Source organism: Haliotis rufescens, unplaced genomic scaffold (assembly GCF_023055435.1).
Source record: "Haliotis rufescens isolate VD_foot unplaced genomic scaffold, xgHalRufe1.0.p SCAF_6, whole genome shotgun sequence".
Classification (NCBI taxonomy): domain Eukaryota; kingdom Metazoa; phylum Mollusca; class Gastropoda; order Lepetellida; family Haliotidae; genus Haliotis; species Haliotis rufescens.
The window spans coordinates 22084978-22103957 of NW_025964334.1; the positions used below are offsets into that span (position 1 = coordinate 22084978).

Genomic DNA, 18980 nt, shown 5'->3' on the forward strand with positions numbered 1-18980 from the left:
TCCTAACATTTGTAAGTTTGTTGGGGATGAAATGGACCATGCCTTTCTCTAGCTGGATGGTAGGTACATTGCATCCTATATTGTCTTCTGACATGTCTTGATTGTATCTTTGACACATTCGTCACCACTCGCCCCTTTCGGTAACCTGCAAGAAGACTTGTCCCCCTATCGATGAATGTTATGTGCGAAAATATGACAAACCAATCAGAATGCGCGTATGATTTCAAGTACTTCGTCAAAGAATCCCTCAGAAATAATTTTTGATTTTACATGTCTTGCATCTAAAAATATACCAAAGACACAATTAAATGTGTTCAATCATACTGTATAATTCTGCACGTCCCGATGTGCTTTTAATTGCATCTGAAATATATATAATATATGGGGAAATATATGTGAACCATTACCCAACGAATTGACAATTGTTTTAGGTATGCACGTTTGCGCTAAGACGGAACCCGGTCGCAAAAATGGCCACGAGAGGGGCACGACTCGCTATTCGGCTTGTCCCGGAATAACACGAGTTGGTCACGATTGATCTTTGACAGTGTTCAAATAAGCGGAGTCTCTCCTCCTTGAGGTGTGCTCCTATGTTATTCTAATCTAGGGACCCTAAATCTTTACCTACATGGTCACATATCCTCTATGACAAGGGCTATAAGGTCTATGACAACGACTTGTGATTTACATGATTCACTTCGAAAACTGATAGAAATTCACTGCAAACAGTTATGTGTTTAACTGGCAGTGTTGTCATAATAACATCAGTGTAAGGCATATTACTACAAGGATGCCAAATTGGTTAATCACAATTCAAATACATCATGCAACTCCTATAGGCCATTATCCTTCGGTTTAGCAATGAACCTGACATACACATCCTGTGTTGTTCTATAGGGAAAACTTGCTGTGTGGTGGATAATAGAGGTGTAACGATACGGGAGGGTCGCGATACGATACGTATCACGATACAGGGGTCGCGATACGATACGTATCACGATACAGTGTTTACTGGTACAAGCTAAGCCAAGTTGATGTCTTTCTGCTCTCTAAAAGATGTGACAAGTACAGTTGAAGAAGATATAAGATGTTTATTTACTGTTATAGCAAATTGTCAGCAATACAGTATGTTTTACTGAAACAACAAACTGGCTTTGAAACTGTTAAACGTATTTCATGTTTAAAAGTACTGGTAAGTAAAACTGTGTTATGAAAATATTGTATGTATCGCGATACATGCTTTCCAAATCGATGCATCGTATCGTGGGCTGTGTATCGGGATACAATACTGTATCGCCGTATCGTTACACCACTAGTTGATAATTAACATTGTAAGCTTGAAAAGAAATTCTTAAATGACACATGCAGGGATTAACATCTTTGCCACAAAGACAAACCAATATGAAAGGAATTAATAACACATCCTAGTTGTTGCTCCAAGGAAGATACATGCAAATCTTAGAATGAGCGAACATCAGTATAATAGTTTCTTTGGCAAATGTGGATATGTGATAACACCGGTAATTAAATGGTTAATTGATACCAAATGAACTTTATAACACATTTCTTGATCCGTTCTGCTAAACAACACACTCCAATGAATCCACATGTTTTGTATTCACATATGACCTATGATATAATGGTCCTATCACGACACCAATTTTTGGTGGATTATTACAGCCTTTCCAGATGTAAACAGCAGATAACAGGTACCGTATTCGACGTAATAAGTGCCCCGTTATAAAAGCGCCCACGGCGAAATTTGCTAATTTATTGGCTGGTGAACAATCCCAATTAGCACAGCTTCCGATTGATCAACATACACAAGACTTATTTATTCCCGTATAATACGCACTCGTGTGTTATATGCAACCTTAATTACGGGCAATTAAATTCTGGGAAAATACATCTGTCGTACATAAACACTTCAGGCTGTCAGCATAAACCACAAAATTTATCTTTCAACTCTGTTAGTTTTTCACCAAAATAATATTCTAATAAGAGATCCCTATTTCTAATTTTGATAGCGCCCTGGATGCATATTATATCGAATACGGTATACTATACGACTCAAAAGAAGTTACGAGCTGCCATATTCTCCCATATTACTTCAGTTAACATGCCATGACAGATTAACTCGAGTGATATGGAACAATCAGGTGAGAATCATTCAAAGATCTGAGAATCATGTGGTTCTTAACTTCTTTTGATGTAATAGAAGTTTCTTATGTGATAATACATGGTCCTTATAGATGTGGTTTCATTATCTGGGTCATCTGTGTGATTATTCCTGGCTGATGTTCAAAGATTGCCATGTTAAATCACACGTCAAAACGCTTTTCATTACCAGAAGACATTTTTCACATGTTTACGCCGCACTCAACAATATTCCAGCTATATGACTGGGGTCTGTAAATAATCGAGTCTGGGCCAGACAATCCAGTAATTGACATCATGAGCATCGAACCACTCAATTGGGATATGATGATACGTAATACGTAAGTCAGCCAGTCTGACCATTTAATCCCTTTAGTCGCCTGTGATGACAGGCCTAGGTTGCTGGGGACCTATATTCTTGCCAGGAATTTCCACAGGTCCACTGAGTCCTGAACGGCCATAACATTTGAGTTCGCTTCATGGCATGGTGCCCTGTCTCGGTTATAGCAGGGTAGTTACTAGTTATTCAAGACATTGTCTCTTGTGCAATTAGCTTCATCATTAACTGTTAGACTTAATTACAGCAACATGGCCGATGACTTAGTACACCCTAAAACCCTCCTGAAAATACACTAGGCCAGACATAGTTAAGGCTGAATTCTCCCGCAAAAGTCAATCTTGCTGAAAAGGAATTTACACCTCACATGTTGGTTCCTCACTCATTGAAAACCTACACTGCTGCCAGTTTCTTTTTTTACATAATTATATAATTTTAGCAAACATTTGAATGTACTGCAATGTGAAAGCTTTCAAACGAATTTTGTATGTTGTACAAATATAAAGATTAAAAAAAGTTAAGGAACCCCAGGTTCTTTCATATTACTCTTGTTAATCTGTAACAGCATCGCATTACCTAGTTTTATGAAAGAATAATGTGTTTCTTAACATTTTTTGTAGGCATGACAGTAACCATGGTAATATGAAAGAGTGAGTGAGTTTTGTTTAATGCTGCTTTTAACAGTATTCAAGTCATATCACTGCGTGTCAGCTTAATGTGGGAGGAAAGCCCCAAGTGATGCAGGTCTCAGACGTTAACCACTTCGGTGAAACCCACGTGCACGGGTATGGTGCTGACAAACCTAGAAGCATAATCGGGGTGAACCGGGATTCGGACCCACGATCATAGGTTTCTGGCGTGCCCAAGGGACGCAACTCTGCACTGCGAATTGCGGTGCCTTAGACGACTGGGCCACCCATGCCCCCTAATATGAAAGAACTGGGTGGTCCTCAACTTTTGCTTCAGGCATGACAGATTAACCTCTCTAAAATGAAAGAATTGATAGTCCTTAACTATTTTTGATGAATGACAGTGAACGAGCGAGTGTGTTTGGTTTTACTCTCCTTTCAGCAATATTCCAGCGGTATTTCGGTGGGGGACACCAGAAATGGGCTTCACATATTGTAGTTAAGTGGGGAATTGAACCAAGGGGAATCGAACCCAGGTCTTCTGCTACCCCACCGCCCCTGATGCATGTCAGATTAACCTTAGTAATATGAAAGAATTGGCTGGCCCTTAACTTCGAGCAGTCAACATCCATCTGTCCGATGCCAATAGTCACACAAACTTGGTACATTGTTACAAAGACCCAAGTGTGAAACAATGATTACATGATTACACTATCATCACAAACAGCAGCTTCATCTATCATTCATTACACGCACACACAAGATCCCACGAACATCCTCATCATCAGCAGGAAGCCCAAGGGAAGATAGGGTAGCATATCTCAGTTGAAAAGCCCCATTGAGGACAAGTATCAATATTTAAGTGCACTCTGTAAAGTCTATTGATACCCACATTACATTGGTACGCAACGCCCACCTGCCTGTCTCTCACATTCAGGTCCATCACTTAAGTCTAAATTATTCCTGCTCCAAATAACAAGATGTGTTTTCATTAACAGACCATGTGTCATTTTGATGAAATTGGTTACTTTCAGTGATGTTTCTTTTTGTGTCATACGAATGAGGTCTAAATAGATTCACTCGAGTGTAGGCCAAATGTGTGGTAAATTAATTAAGGAATTAAACCATAAACCATCACACAGCCAGCCTAAACAAGTCTTTAAAGAATAGGTGCCAACAAATGTCAGGGTGTATATCAAGGCTGAATGCAAGGCTGCCATGAACAACAATATTTAACTTGTCGGAACACTTTTTGATCTAACTCGACACATATGGAGATATTTCTTTTCAAAATTTCTTAAAATGATCTTTCATATTTTCCTCATTCTCCAAGGTCTTGGTGCACTTTTACAACACAATCTCAGAGCAACGACGATCATAACTCGCATATGTTAACACAGACGTTAGATAATCGGAAAGCTAAGACAGCTTTGTGTAAGTGGGCCCAGATCGATGTATGGTTTTGCCATAAAGTACTGTGCTCATTTGATCACATACTGGTGTTGCCTGGATCAAACAGACAAATGGCTGTGTCAGGGGAGGAATGCAGCTTCTCTGTTCTCTTTGATTATACAATCTAAAATACAGTTTCAATGCAATAACTGTGAAATATACAAGTGAACAATAATTCAGTTACTTAAGAATTGATTTCAATATTTTTGAGTTATAAATGTAAAACCAAAGAGCATACTGTATATATCCTGTATATACTTAAGCAAAGTGAGACCAGCCGTTCAACAGCTTAGACCCAGAAATCGTCATCTTATCAAAAAATATATATAAAGAAAAAAATACAAATTAGCCCAGAACAATGATTAAATTCAGCTGAGACAATCTAGACTTGCCAAATCATTCTAGCTGAGTTGGATCAATATTTTAATGTATTCTCTAGGGTCTGGTGTTGACATATGAAATATGGATCATAAACAATGTAGAATTGTGTTCCCACTGTGACATCATCATCATCCACAATGTCCAATCGATCCCCAAGCTGCTCAGCAGATACAGCAACAGACCTATTCTGCCTGGGACTCCCCATGGTGTTAAAAGGGTAGGTTAAAGAACTCTACCATGATGACTGTGCATAGATGTGACAGATTATATTCATGAAGCTGATAATCTGTTGTTGATACTGAACCATTTCTCCATGACTGTGTACATGAATACACTGAAGAACCAAACTCACAGCTTCATCTTCAACCCAAGTTATTCATTGCCTTCCCTGAGGAACTTACTTTACTTCACATAAATCTAAATAAGGACAATCTCCATTATAATGGCCCTATCACAAATGACCCATAAGCAGTAGGGGATAGTCAGCTGATTGGCAGTCTGCCACATGGGGAGACCCTCCGATATGATCCTCAATGGAGTGGTGCTTGCTCCCTGAGAACTGCACCCACCACATGTTATGCAGAAAGTGTCATTGATACACTTTCGTTTTCTTCTGCATAGGCTTTGTTCATGTTTAAACTTACCTTATGACGCCATCTCTTATTGCAGCGTATCACATCCAAAACAAAAGGATTTCATCTGGTCACATTAGAAGTGGGCACAGAGGCAGTGAAAATATTGGATAATAATATTAAAACAAAAGTGACTTTTGTAGGACCTTGAGTTCCATAAATGAATGCAGCAGAAAAAAATTAACATAACATTTTCTGCAGGACTTTGGTCAGATTGAGCTATTGGTTTGAAACTTGGGTCTAATATGCCGTGTCCTTCTTCCTCTAGCGGCCGCCAAATAAAAGCCTCCTGACCAGGGCCCCATTCCACAAAGCAAACGTATCACTACCTCAGTCGGAAGTCTATGTTGAAATATGAGAGTTACGACCAACTTAGCGCTTCAATCGCTTTGAACAGAGCCTGATCTGAGGCAAGAGCACCAATATACCAAATTACAAAACAGCTCCTTTTCCGACATTATGTAACTTACCAGTGGTTTACGAACCTATTTTCTTGATTAATATCAGAGTTCAACAAATATTTTTTACCAGGAAGCTTATTGTGCTATTATGTGTCTTTATGTGTACAAAGCGTAACTCCCAAACCTTAACATAGACTTACGACAGTCGTAGAGCTAAGGTTGTTCTGTACAACGGGCCACTGGTATACAAAATGAGACTGATCATTAGATATTCCCAACGATTCTAAATTATTGTTCTGATGTTACTGGCACTGCCTTGAGTTTCAGCGAATTTGTTGAATCCTGACTGGTGCTTATGCCTCATAAGATCAGAGTTGTCACTGACTGGAAATTTAGGTATTGCTAGATATCAACTCAAAAGAAACCCGATGGAGTGATTAATAATGAAAAAGATTACTCTGTATGTGTAAAGATAAGAATTACCTATTGACAAAAATTCATTTCTGCCTTATTATCATCGTCTCTATTTACCATGGGAATCTTGATAAATGGTAAAGTTTCTGTGCCAGTGAATTATTAATTCAATATTGAAACTCAGGTATTTAGGAACTTAGGAACTTATCAATATATTGATATTGGGGCTGTACACAGTATACATGTTTTAGCATAAAATAATGACAAACGGGGAGTCCTATTTCCTGTCCATCAACCGTCACAAATATATTGATGTCAGAACTCAATGAATGACTATTTTATAAGACATGTTTCGCTTTGAAGAAACGAGTGGTGATGGTGAAATGGGGTTTAACGTTGCATCCAAGATTATTGCACATATATAGAGCGACGTGCATGTACGTGTGTGTGTTTGTGTGGCTACTTGTACTTGTCCGGACTGATGCCGATTTATAGTGCTAGCTCACTGAGATACCATGCCGCAGTTTAACACGAATACCCCTCTCAGACACAGTATACTGACTCCGAGCCGACCAGTCCTTGTTTAGCCCCTTAATGCCGAGCGCCAGACAGGGTAACAACAAGTTCCATCTTTTAACGTCTTTTGGTATGATGCGGCCGGGGATCGAACACCAGACCTTCCGCTCTCCAGGCGGACGCTCTACCACTAGACCACGGAGGCAATCTTGAAGAAATGAGAAAACATCTACATAAGCGTGACCCGACTGTTACTGTTGCACCAACAGCATGAGTTTGTGCCCAGGGAGTGTGGGGATAGTGTAGCTGTTCCAGGAGCTGTTCCTGTAGCTGTTTATGAGTTGGGGTAAGAAGGAAACACTTACGATTCTTGCAATAAATAGAGTCTTGTAGGCTTCACCGGGTGCAGTGGAGGCTGGGTCCCCTGAAACAGCAAATATAACACTGTTACTCGTGTTAATGCACAGTGTATATGGTTGGGAAGTGAGTGAGTTTGGGACAATTCTTTGAACATATTCCAGTTATATCTAGGCATGTCAGCTGAATATGAATATGGTGCTGGTGCTGGAGCTGATAAACCTGGAAGCAATCAATGTGAACTGTGGTTCAGACCACTCTGCTGCGCTTTAAATAATTGGGCCACCCAGGTCCCCTGATGATGCCATACCATCCATAACGTCATACCAGGGATGTAATGTGATACCATCCATAACTTCATACCATTGATTTAATGAGATACCATCCATAACATCATACCAGGGATGTAATGAGCTACCATCCATAATGTCATACCAGGGATGTAATGAGCTACCATCCATACCATCATACCCTGGATGTATTGCGCTACCATCCATAATGTCAGAGCAGGGATGTATTGAGCTACCATTAATAATGTTATACCAGGGATGTAATGAGCTACCATCCATAATGTCGTACCAGGGATGTAATGTGATACCATCCATACCATCATACCCGGGATGTATTGAGCTACCATCCATAATGTCATACCATTGATTTAATGAGCTACCATCCATCATGTCATACCAGGGATGTAATGTGATACCATCCATAACGTCATACCAGGGATGTAATGAGATACCATCCATAATGTCAGACCAGTGATGTAATGAGATACATCACAGAAACTAAATATTTATGACTTTCACAATGCACCTGAGTAGTTGTCAACAACATTAATACATGCTTCATACAACAGAAGTCCTTTCCAAATATCACCCATATCTTGGTAATGTATGAATGATCAATATATATCTTTCCGTGGCCTTGACAGTCATCTCCTGAATGTCAATGCAGGTCTCTTATATGTTTTGAAACCTAAACAATGGTGCAACCTGGTTATTGCTCGAATTAATTCCACACAAAAATTCAGGAATGCACAAATTAAGCACCGATAATTAGTAAAATGCTAAATATATTATTTCATGTGAAAGAACCATAAGAAAGAAAACAACCATGTATCAACTATACGCAGCTGTCTTAATATGTTATCAATTAAAGTCCAAAAACAATCAAAATCAAACAAACAGGACTGATAAAAGTGTTCTAATGACTGAAACATTTCCTAACAGGATTTAGAAGAGGAGAGGAGTGGGGATGGAAAGAAGGGAGTGGAGGACAAGGGGGAGAGAGGAGCAAGGAGTGGTTACAGAATATTCTCCTTCCATTACCATAAAAAATTCCATATTCTATTTCCTACTGAGAGATTGTACCAAGTACAGAGATCAAACTTAAAGGGCAAGTTCACACGGAAATGAACCAATTTTTCTTGTACTTTTTCCACATTAAAAGTGTTAACATAGAAGTGTCATAGACAAAAATATAAAAACATCATATTTAATTAACATATTTTTTGCATTAAAACGATTTATATTTTTCACATTAACCAAGTGTTCTATTTCCATAACAAAAACACCATGGCTTATGCCCCTTGCAATATGACGTCATTGGTGCCAATTGATAAACATTATGACGTCATCATGCTTTGTTAGAGCCGCTTCACGTGGTGTAGGTACAGTTTTGTGATTCTAGCGTCTCAGATGCCAGCCAGAATTGTGTTATGCTGACTCACCACTGCGCCGGAGTGTGTCGTAGACCATGTTGTTTTACCGCAAACTGGTCCTTGATATCTTTTGCGTTGAGAATAGACAGGGACCCAGTTGAATTAGCACCAATTACGTCATAATCTAAGGGGGATAACTCAGGCCTATTTCGCTCGTAAAACGAAGGCCTCATAACGGCATATTATTTTAACACTATTGTGAGCTTCCTACTTTCACTGTGAAAAAAATGAGTGTATATTTTCAAACACAGATACTAACTAATTCTAAAATTGCGTTTTGTTTAGAAAAAGAAAGAAAGTGATTTTTGCGTGTACACTTCCCCTTTAATACAGGAGCACAAGGTTTGGCAAACCCTTCAATAAAACAGATAAATAGAAAGAGTTACTAACAAATAAATTTTGTCGGTTTTACATGAATAATTTAGGTGGAAGTGTAGCAATCTTTTAATTTTTTTATCACTTAAATACAAATTGGGTGCAAAAACATGTTTTTCCCCCCTTTTAGTATCAAAATAGCTTGTTTAAGAGTTGGATAAGATCGGTAACTATCATGCCAAGGTATTTAAAGTGTATTTTAGTATAAGGCCTAATGGTGACGGTCAGCCAGGATATATCTGTCTCTCCAATACGCTGAGGTCGAGACAATTGTTACTTCTCCACCACACATAGCGTGCCAGAGACTTCCTTTTCCTGGGTTTTACTACACACAAGTTCATAACGACCAAGAATGTGAAAACCCCAGGGACATGCAATATCAAAGTTTATCATATAGATAGAGTAGCTGGACTCCAGGCCTACCGGGAATAAACCTGATAGCCACACACTGGTAAACATTCACAATGCACAGCACTGTTAATTCAACTTCTGTTATTACCAAGACTCATTACAGACCCTAATGGTATCCCCTTTCATCAACATTTGGAGAAATGCTTTGATCTGATTAAGTATTTGTAACTGAGTGGTTCATGTTTTTAAATGTGGAATTAGGACCACATTAATGAAAAAAATCATATACTACTCAAAAGAAGTTAAAGAACACCCAATCTTTCAAGTTAGTATAGTACCTCTGTCATAAATCAAGTACTTATAATTTACTTTTTCCATTACCATAAGAAATTCCATGTTCTATTTCCCTACCGAAACGCTAGCCCCATCATGAAACAAGAGCGGTTTGGCAAACATTTCAGGAAAACAGATAAATACAATTCTGGTCCCAAAGAAATACAATTGGAGGTTTTGTAGTTTAAAAAAAAAATTAGCTTAGAGAGTAAGAAATCATTATTTTTGTCGCACTTAAACACATACTGGGTGCAAAAACATGTTTTTCCCCTTCTTTTTATATGCAAATAGCTTGTTTAAGAGTTGGAAAGATCAGTAACTATAATGCCAAGGTATTTAAAGTGTATTTTAGTATAAGGCCTAATGGTGACGGTCAGCCAGGATATATCTGTCTCTCCAATACGCTGAGGTCGAGACAATTGTTACTTCTCAACCACACATAGCGTGCCAGAGACTTCCTTTTCCTGGGTTTTACTACACACAAGTTCATAACGACCAAGAATGTGAAAACCCCAGGGACATGCAATATCAAAGTTTATCATATAGATAGAGTAGCTGGACTCCAGGCCTACCGGGAATAAACCTGATAGCCACACACTGGTAAATATAAACACATTCACAATGCACAGCACTAAGTATTTGCAACTTAGTGGGTCTTGAAACAAGGCGGTAAGGTGAAATGGGGTTTAACGTCACGTTCAAGACTATTGCACTTAAACTGAGTGTATATGTGTGCATGTGCATGTACTAATGCAAATTATATAGTGCTAGCCCACTGACATACCTTTGCCACAGTTTAACAAGAACACCCCACTCAGACAGTAAACTGACTTCGAGACGACCAGTCCTTGTTTTAGCCCCTTAATGCCAAGATTGAGGCAGGGTAACAACAAGTACCATCTTTTGGTACAACGTGGCCGAGGATCGAACCCCGACCTCCCACTCTCAGGGCAGATGCTCTAGACCACAGAGTTGGTCCTTGAAATAAGGAATTGGGATCACGAAATGAAAAGGATCATATATACTACTCAAAGATAGAGAACACCAGATTCTGTCAAGATCAACTACAGTAATATGAAAGAATCATGTCTTCTTTAACTTCTTTTGAGTAGTATTTGTCAACATTGCTCACACAGTTACTAACAAGATCAAAAACAGCATAAGATTTGAACTACTTCATAATTTAAATTTCATTTAAAATCAGATTCAAAACTTATTGCCTTGTGGTAAGCATTTGTGTCCACCAGCACTTGATAAATTATGTGTAAAATACACAGCGAAGTGTCAATTTCGTCAAAATCAACAAAGGAAAACTTATTCTGAGCTTGTGTATTGTTTATTAATGTTCTCAGAGAAGTTGCGAGCCGAAAAGACATATCATTTTCTGTCCGTATCGCCATCTCATTGAAACCCTGCTTCAAGATTACCATGGACGATGGTCCCTTGAGAAATCTCCCAGCTCACAAGACAAGAGTCAATGCAAGACAATACCAGCAGAAATCAATTATTAATAACTACAGGAAAATCAAACAGGCAGGATAATTTTTTTTTGTCAAAGAGTCAAATTAGCTGCTGTGACTATAGTAAAATCAAACATCTTGTAAGACATTATCAATCGCAGTGTAACCAGCTTGGAGGAGTTGTGTCCCTTTAAGTGTTACTGAGAAACTGAAAAAAGTAGCTTGGTAGCTCAATTATCTAGTTTCCTACAGGGCTCGAAAATCAGGGGTCCTTGTCAAAGCCCTAATGCTAAAAGTTCTATGGGTGGCCATATTCAAAGACAAGGCTTTTACCCTTCCTGTCCTGCTGAATTTTCCCCAAATGGACTGAACATGTGCCTTAACCTTTACTAATCTACATGGCCAAACTTGTCACTTGACATCCTTTCCAGTAGACTTTACTGTGGAAAAAATGGCAGCTATGCTTTCTGACCAAACAAAATGTTGCTAGACCCAGGCTCCTGACTAGTGGTTTAATTTGCAGAATGTGAAATAACCCCAGGAAACAGAGATGTCATGACGTGCATGTTTCATGTATCGATGCGTATCACAATACACGAGTCACGATACAATACATTCATACAAATTGTATGCACGTTGCATATAGACTGGCAAACAAGTAGAGGCTGCTGTCAATTAGTTGGGCTTACATAGCAGTAATGGGTTAATGCAAGTCATTTCTAATTGCATTCTGCCATCAGATTCACCATGTTACATGACAGGCAGTACTGAGCATAAATCCAGCTTTATGACGGCAGATTGTAAATAACTGAGCCTGGTCTAGACAAACAAGTGATTGACATCATGAGCAACAATCCATGCTGTCCGGGTACAATGGCTGGCTATCAATTTCCCAGAGCAAACATCCTTCAGAGTAGTTGATATTTGCAGATCTCAACACGTGATGGCTATTACCGTATTCAACGTAATATGCGCCCAGGGCGCTCTCAAAATTAAAAATAGGGGGCTCTTATTAGAATATTATTTTGGTGAAAACAACAGAGTTGAAAGATACATTTCGTGGTTTATGCTGACAGCCTGAAATGTTTATATACGGCAGATATATTTTTCCAGAATTTAATTGCCCATATTGAGGGTGCATATTACACACGAGTGCGGATTATACGCAAATAAATAGGTCTTGTGTACATTGATCAATCTGAAGGGGTGCTAATTGGGATTGTTCACTAGCCAATATATTAGCAAATATCGCCGTGGGCGCTTATTAGAGCGGGGCGCTTATTACGTCAAATACAGTAGTTGTAAGAAATATCAATCTGAAACTTTACTAAAGTGAACTGAATTCTTTAACTATTTAGAATTTAAGTTTGGACAAAGGACTCGTGTCAGTTTCTAATGCTACCAAGCTTTAACCAAAAAACCTGAGCCTAAAGCAGGTAATGTGTTGCTTGCTTGTTTAGAAAATATTTTGTTAACAATGCCTTCACTTAGCCTGTGTTCTTGATGGTAAACCCCTTGCACCTTTCCTTATTTATGTGGTTCTGACAAAATAACTTCTCCCAATCTGAACCGAAATGGACGGAGATTTGATGCCTTCACAACAAGTTTCAAATATTTACAAAGGGAATAATTGTTGAACCTTTCAAAATTTGAATAACAAGCAAACTCAGCAAACATAGGACGACCAAGACTAATGGAGATCTGCCATTCACATTTCATTGCCTTGTTTATAGAGAATGTGTAAATCTGGTGAAAAGTGTGCAGGATCCATTTTATTGAACTCATGAAATCTTGGCCACCAGACAATATCAAGCTGTGCTCAAAATTACCTTTTCTTTGCATTTAGAGAATGTGACAATCTTTGATGTTTGACAAAAACGTGCAACAAAATTGCTAAAGCAGATAATTGAAACAAGCACTTGGCCTAAAATATGTCCTGTATTCTCTCTCATCTTACAGTACATGAAAAACAAGTGCAAAAACTCATATCACAGAGTTGTCTCCCTTTGACTGATTGTCCAAGTGCAAAGGAAGATTTTTTAACCAGTTCAGTCTTGAAGATATCTACACATTTCTTAAGAATATAATTATTTACAAAATAAGGAACTGAAAAAAGTGTTTCTTCAAAAATTGAAAGCCATATTCATGACAAATGATTTCTTTTGATAAAATAACTATCTTCTAAAGATGAAAGTTACCATAGTGACAAGTGGAATCAAAGAGTTTCTGTAAAAATACAATCAAACAAATTCATTTTTAGCCACAGTTACAGAAATTACTTAAAATCGCACTGGTAAAATTGGCACCAAGGTTTTTTACTTTTGACTATCAATCAACCCTCCCAAGACCCTATGATCAATGATTTTCTTGGTCCAAAGATCTTAAGAATTAGCAAGAGTTATCTCCCTTCTACCATGCCACATCTTCAAAGCCCTGCTTGAATGTAACATAGATAACAAACTTGTCAATGCAGATACAGCAATGTAGAGGCATACACTATTAAGAGGTTGTCAAATTGTTTCAGACAGGTTGGGATACATACAACCCAAAAAATAGTTCAAACACTGACCTTTCTCCATGTTTACCTGTCAGTATCCAAGGAATGGATTGGATAATTGCCACAAGTAATATGCTGTACATTGAAACTAATCTCTGTCATTAATCGGATGATAAGTGTCAAGAAAATTAAGTCGTTTTCCCTGTAATCCATATTTTCCTCTTATCCACATTAGATAACTACGGGAGCATAAATTCTTGATAATTTAATAATCATAACATCTAAGGCACACATAAAAGTTCAGGGACACTTATCAATCTGTACTAGCTATTTAATATACATTTCTTATCACAAATGCTTCCAATAAAGAAATACCTCAAAATGAAAAAATAAATAAAATGTTTTCGGTTTTCAAACTTTATTAAAAAATACTTTCACATATAACCATTCATTCTATAAACAGTCAATATGAAAGCCAAGTTCTGACTGTTTGCAGTTTTCGATATTTTATTTTTCCTTTCAACATCCTTCCCTCCTTATGACAATGTTATTACAGTGAGTCTACAGGTCCTTCCAACTCAATTGACTTCCTTCAAAAATTATACTAGCCAGACCATTCCCTCTTGTCACTTGCTGTTAGATTTGTCACTACCAGACCAAAACTAATGGACAAATTGCCACCATCCATCTATAGCACCTACAAATAGACTCACAGTGCAGAAGCCCTAGAATAATGATCAATGGAGAAGGCCCCAAAGGACTAGTAGAAAATGTCTATATGTTTAAGTAATCTATGTCAAAGATTAGTAACTATATTTAATATAGTGCCAACAAAACTAGGGATACTAATTTCATGGGTCCTTATAGGAATTATTTGTTTTTTGTTTGTTGTTTAACGGCTCATTCAGCAATATTCCAGCTATATGACGGCGGTCTGTAAATAATCAAGTCTAGACCAGACAATCCAGTGATTGACATCATGAGCATTGATCCACGCAGTTCGGATACAATGACCTGGATCAACAAAGTCAGCGAGTCTGACCACCAATCCCGTTAGTTCACCTTTTACGACAAGAATGGGTTGCTGAAGACCTATTTTACCTGTATCTTCATGGGTCTAATAGAAAATATGACGTCCTGTAAAGTCAGATTTAAAATTTACTTTTTTACAGGATCTTATTACTTTCTGTATTTACAATATAAGTCACCACTACTGTATTCAAAATATCAAAGGATCACATCTATGACCACAGGTGAATATTTTGGTCCTAAGCAAATGTTGAGTGGTATATCTTATCAATATTGGTTTTATATAGACACAAATTAAATGGATTTCAACTTAGGTATTCTTTGTACAAACACTTTGAGGTGGTGAAATGGGGTGCAACACTGCATTCAAGATTAATGCACGTGTATAGTGATATGTGTGTGTGCTTGTCCAGACTAGCCCCTGAGATACAATACTATGGACAGCCCTCTCAGACACATTATACTGACTTGGAGCTGACCAGTCCTTGTTCTATCCCCTTAATGCCAAGCACAAGGCAGTGTACCAACAAGTACCATTCTGCTTTTAGTATGAGGCCAGGTATTGAACCATGACCTTCTGGTCTCTGGGCAGACGCCTTTGCCACTGGAGACTCAAACAACAATATGAATTCAAACATTACTCTTCACAGATAGAAACTAACAGCTTTAGGCCACTCGTCCTCATAATAACATATAGCAAAACCTTTAAAAAGGGCAAATTTCTACAAGTCCTTATGATACCCCAACCATTGGGCAGCTTGGCAAGGAGTACAGGACTAGTGCCAATTTCTAACTCTGGATATCATACAGCTGAACATTCTTCTTACATCTACATCAGTATGAACACTGGTCAATACAGTCTACATACCCCAATAGAATAGGTCTTCAGCAACTCATGCTTGCCGGAAAAGATGACAATGCTTGTCGTAAGAGGCGACTAACGGGATCCGGTGGTCAGACTCGCTGACTTGGTTGATGCATGTCATTGATCCCAATTACGTGGATCGATGATCATGATATCAATCACTGGATTGTCTGGTCCAGACTTGATTATTTACAGACTGCCGTCATATAGCTGGAATATTGCTGAGTGCGGCGTTGAACAACACAACAACCAACCAACCCACACCAATCCTCTAGAGACCTGATTATTCAAACCATCTACCCAAGTGTCTCCTGCAGCCATTCATGTCAAGCAACATTTGCATTAACTCAGTGAGGTTGGTCCTTCAACTCCCAAACAGCATCCCCTTGTTTCCACGGCAACTGATGGCGTCACTTTGAGACTGCAGGACTTGTCTGCTGTATTGCGCTTCCAACACACGTCCTAATTTCGGTTTTGCATAGAAAGCCAACGCCGGGCATAAAAAGTATTAATACTGATCCTGTCAATTTCCAAGTCATTTGGGGAATAGGCTGATCAAGATTTATGTTTGTAGTGTGTAAGCCTACATGTGACGACATGTCAAAACAGGCTTAAAGATGCTTACTGTCTACATAAATATGCCAAGTAATAACTTTGGTGTACTTCATTGAGCTCTTCTTCAGATAAAGAAGTGCTGGTGTATGAGAATAGGCACTTTATGTTACTTGGTTTAAGCACGAATGCAAGATTCTAACACTGAAAAAGCATCTACACTGAAACACCATAACAATGGTATAAGCACCTATTACTCCAAATTGACTAAAATCTGCTTGGTCAAAGAAATGTTGTTACAAAAACTTGCAAATTTTGTTCAAGTTTTATTCTGCACTCAATGTGGTGCCAGTCTTGTCACCACAGCTTGTAAATATTCAACTCCTACCTAGTAAACCAGTGACTGATATTATCAGCAATGCCCTACTTCTTTAAGGTACGATGACACAACTGAGTCATCAAGCTCCAAATTTGGTACGAATGCTGAGGTTTCTCACACTGTGGTGTAATGTAAGTAGGGCTAATTGAACTTTGTATTTATGTTTAATGAGCTTTAAATTAGGCTGAACATGCTTTAGCATCATGGTACTATTCGTATGACAACACAAAGTAATTAGTCAGATTCAGACAACCAAAACACTCAGAATACCCCTATCAAAAGTTGAGCAGTACATATCGCCATCCATCATCTAACATATTCCTATAAAACGTGTCTTTTGATACTTTAAAGAATCTGGAGAGCTTATTATTTTGAATAATATATATATTTCTCAGAAGAAACAAGTACCAGTTAGATTAATGATCAATGGAAACTATCATACTAAAAAGCCGTGATGGGAGGCAGATGTTTTGATGAATATAGTTTACGATATTAAAAAGCAGAGAAGTCATCGCTTATGTCAAATATTAATCTTTTTTCCTTCAATTATAATTGTATTATCTGTTGTTAATAATTTCAAATAACATAAATGTCGAGGCATAAAAGAAATGATGAGATTCTGTGCTAACAGAAAGTAGTACAATGTTCACACCGGTGCTATCATACATGAAACATCCTATCAAATAACACGACATTATAACACTAATCTGGTCAATAAGACGATTTTTCACCTATTTACCCATCAATCACTGATCAATGAAGATAATTTGTTTACTAACGAGAATCTCTGCGATACGAGAAGCATAACATCACTCACATCTCGTACATCATGTTTCCCTCACAACCGGCTCACGTAACTAACACAGCGAGACTCAAGCCATATTTGCCGAGTTTAAAACATCAATACAAATCATTAAATTCCTACACTCAGCTTGCACATCCATTCAGGGCATGTGATATGCAGCGATTAAAATCTCTCACGTTCAGTGGCCCTAACCCAATCATTGATCAAGTGGTTCACCACAGTGCAATGCTTTGTTTTCATGGAAGTCTCATTGCTTGACGACACCTGAAATCAGTGAATATTCTTCTCACACGTTTGGGCACACTGACCTGATAGTTCTGTGATTGGAGTCATTTAACTCAATCCAAACTTCACCCACCTTAATCTGTCAAGTAATATCTTGGGCAGGACTTAATGCACAAGAGCTTCTTCCAATTCCCTTTACTTGGCATTAATGCTAATGACTGACGGTTTCAAAAATGGATAAATTTAATTGAATTCAGAATTAGAAAAAATAATCAAATTACAGTCCCAAGTTTTATGACAAAACACCTCTTTAAAAGCAGGAATATGAAACGCTGTCGACCTCATATTGCATCAAAGATGATAATGATGCCAAATTTCTTTGTGTATTCTGAAAGTGTTTTTCCACCACTCTAAGTGATCAATGGTATCTTGTCAGGACACAAGAAACAAGCTTATTGACCAGTTTGAGGAATAAAACCTGTACCCTGACCTCACCACCAGTTTGTCCATTGGCCCTGATGAGGTGATCTTTATGACTTATGCACAAACACCAAGTTGGCCAGTCAAGGAGTCTTCCAATCAAACATCACTATGAGTGTATTGCAACATATACCATCCACTCCATGTGATATTGTGAAAGGTACCATGATTCGCAGTGTATCAGACCCCTAATAGTGAGTGACCTGGTATCATGATACGGAAAGCATCACCTCCCCTCATATCACCCTCTGTTAACCTTCCTGATGAGGAGGTTCCTATCATGACATCTTGACAGCAGGACCAGATACTTGACATTCCATCTCAACATGACCAACAACTGGAGTATTTGAATACAGCTATCGGCACTGACCACTCCTCTTGGGCCTGCCTTGAGACTAACACATTGATTACACGTTAATCGATACCGCCACCGTTGCCACCAAATGCGACTCCTACTGTGGACAGCTCTGTGGCCCAAACCAGATTGATACAATAATGTATTTACATCAGCCAATTAGCAGCCTCCTCCTTCCTGCCCACAACACAGCCCCTAGTGATTGGATCACCACACTCGTCTGACACACGGGCGGGTTATAATCAAACCGACACCTCTACCCAAATGATATTTAC

The 18980-nt window shown here is 38.4% G+C and overlaps 2 protein-coding genes across 2 annotated transcripts in view; one reads left to right on the forward strand and one right to left on the reverse strand.

Moving 5' to 3' along the window:
- The window catches only part of LOC124150785 (U1 small nuclear ribonucleoprotein 70 kDa-like), a 118342-nt gene that overhangs the window by 85707 nt on the left and 13655 nt on the right, over positions 1-18980 (reverse strand). Inside the window, exon 4 of the mRNA XM_046522858.2 lies at positions 7285-7343. Coding sequence (XP_046378814.1) covers positions 7285-7343 — 59 coding nt within the window. The remainder of the gene's footprint in view (positions 1-7284; positions 7344-18980) is intronic.
- LOC124150784 (potassium voltage-gated channel protein Shaker-like) overlaps positions 1-18980 on the forward strand; it is a 126991-nt gene that overhangs the window by 11383 nt on the left and 96628 nt on the right. The gene's annotated exons all lie outside the window — the stretch shown is intronic.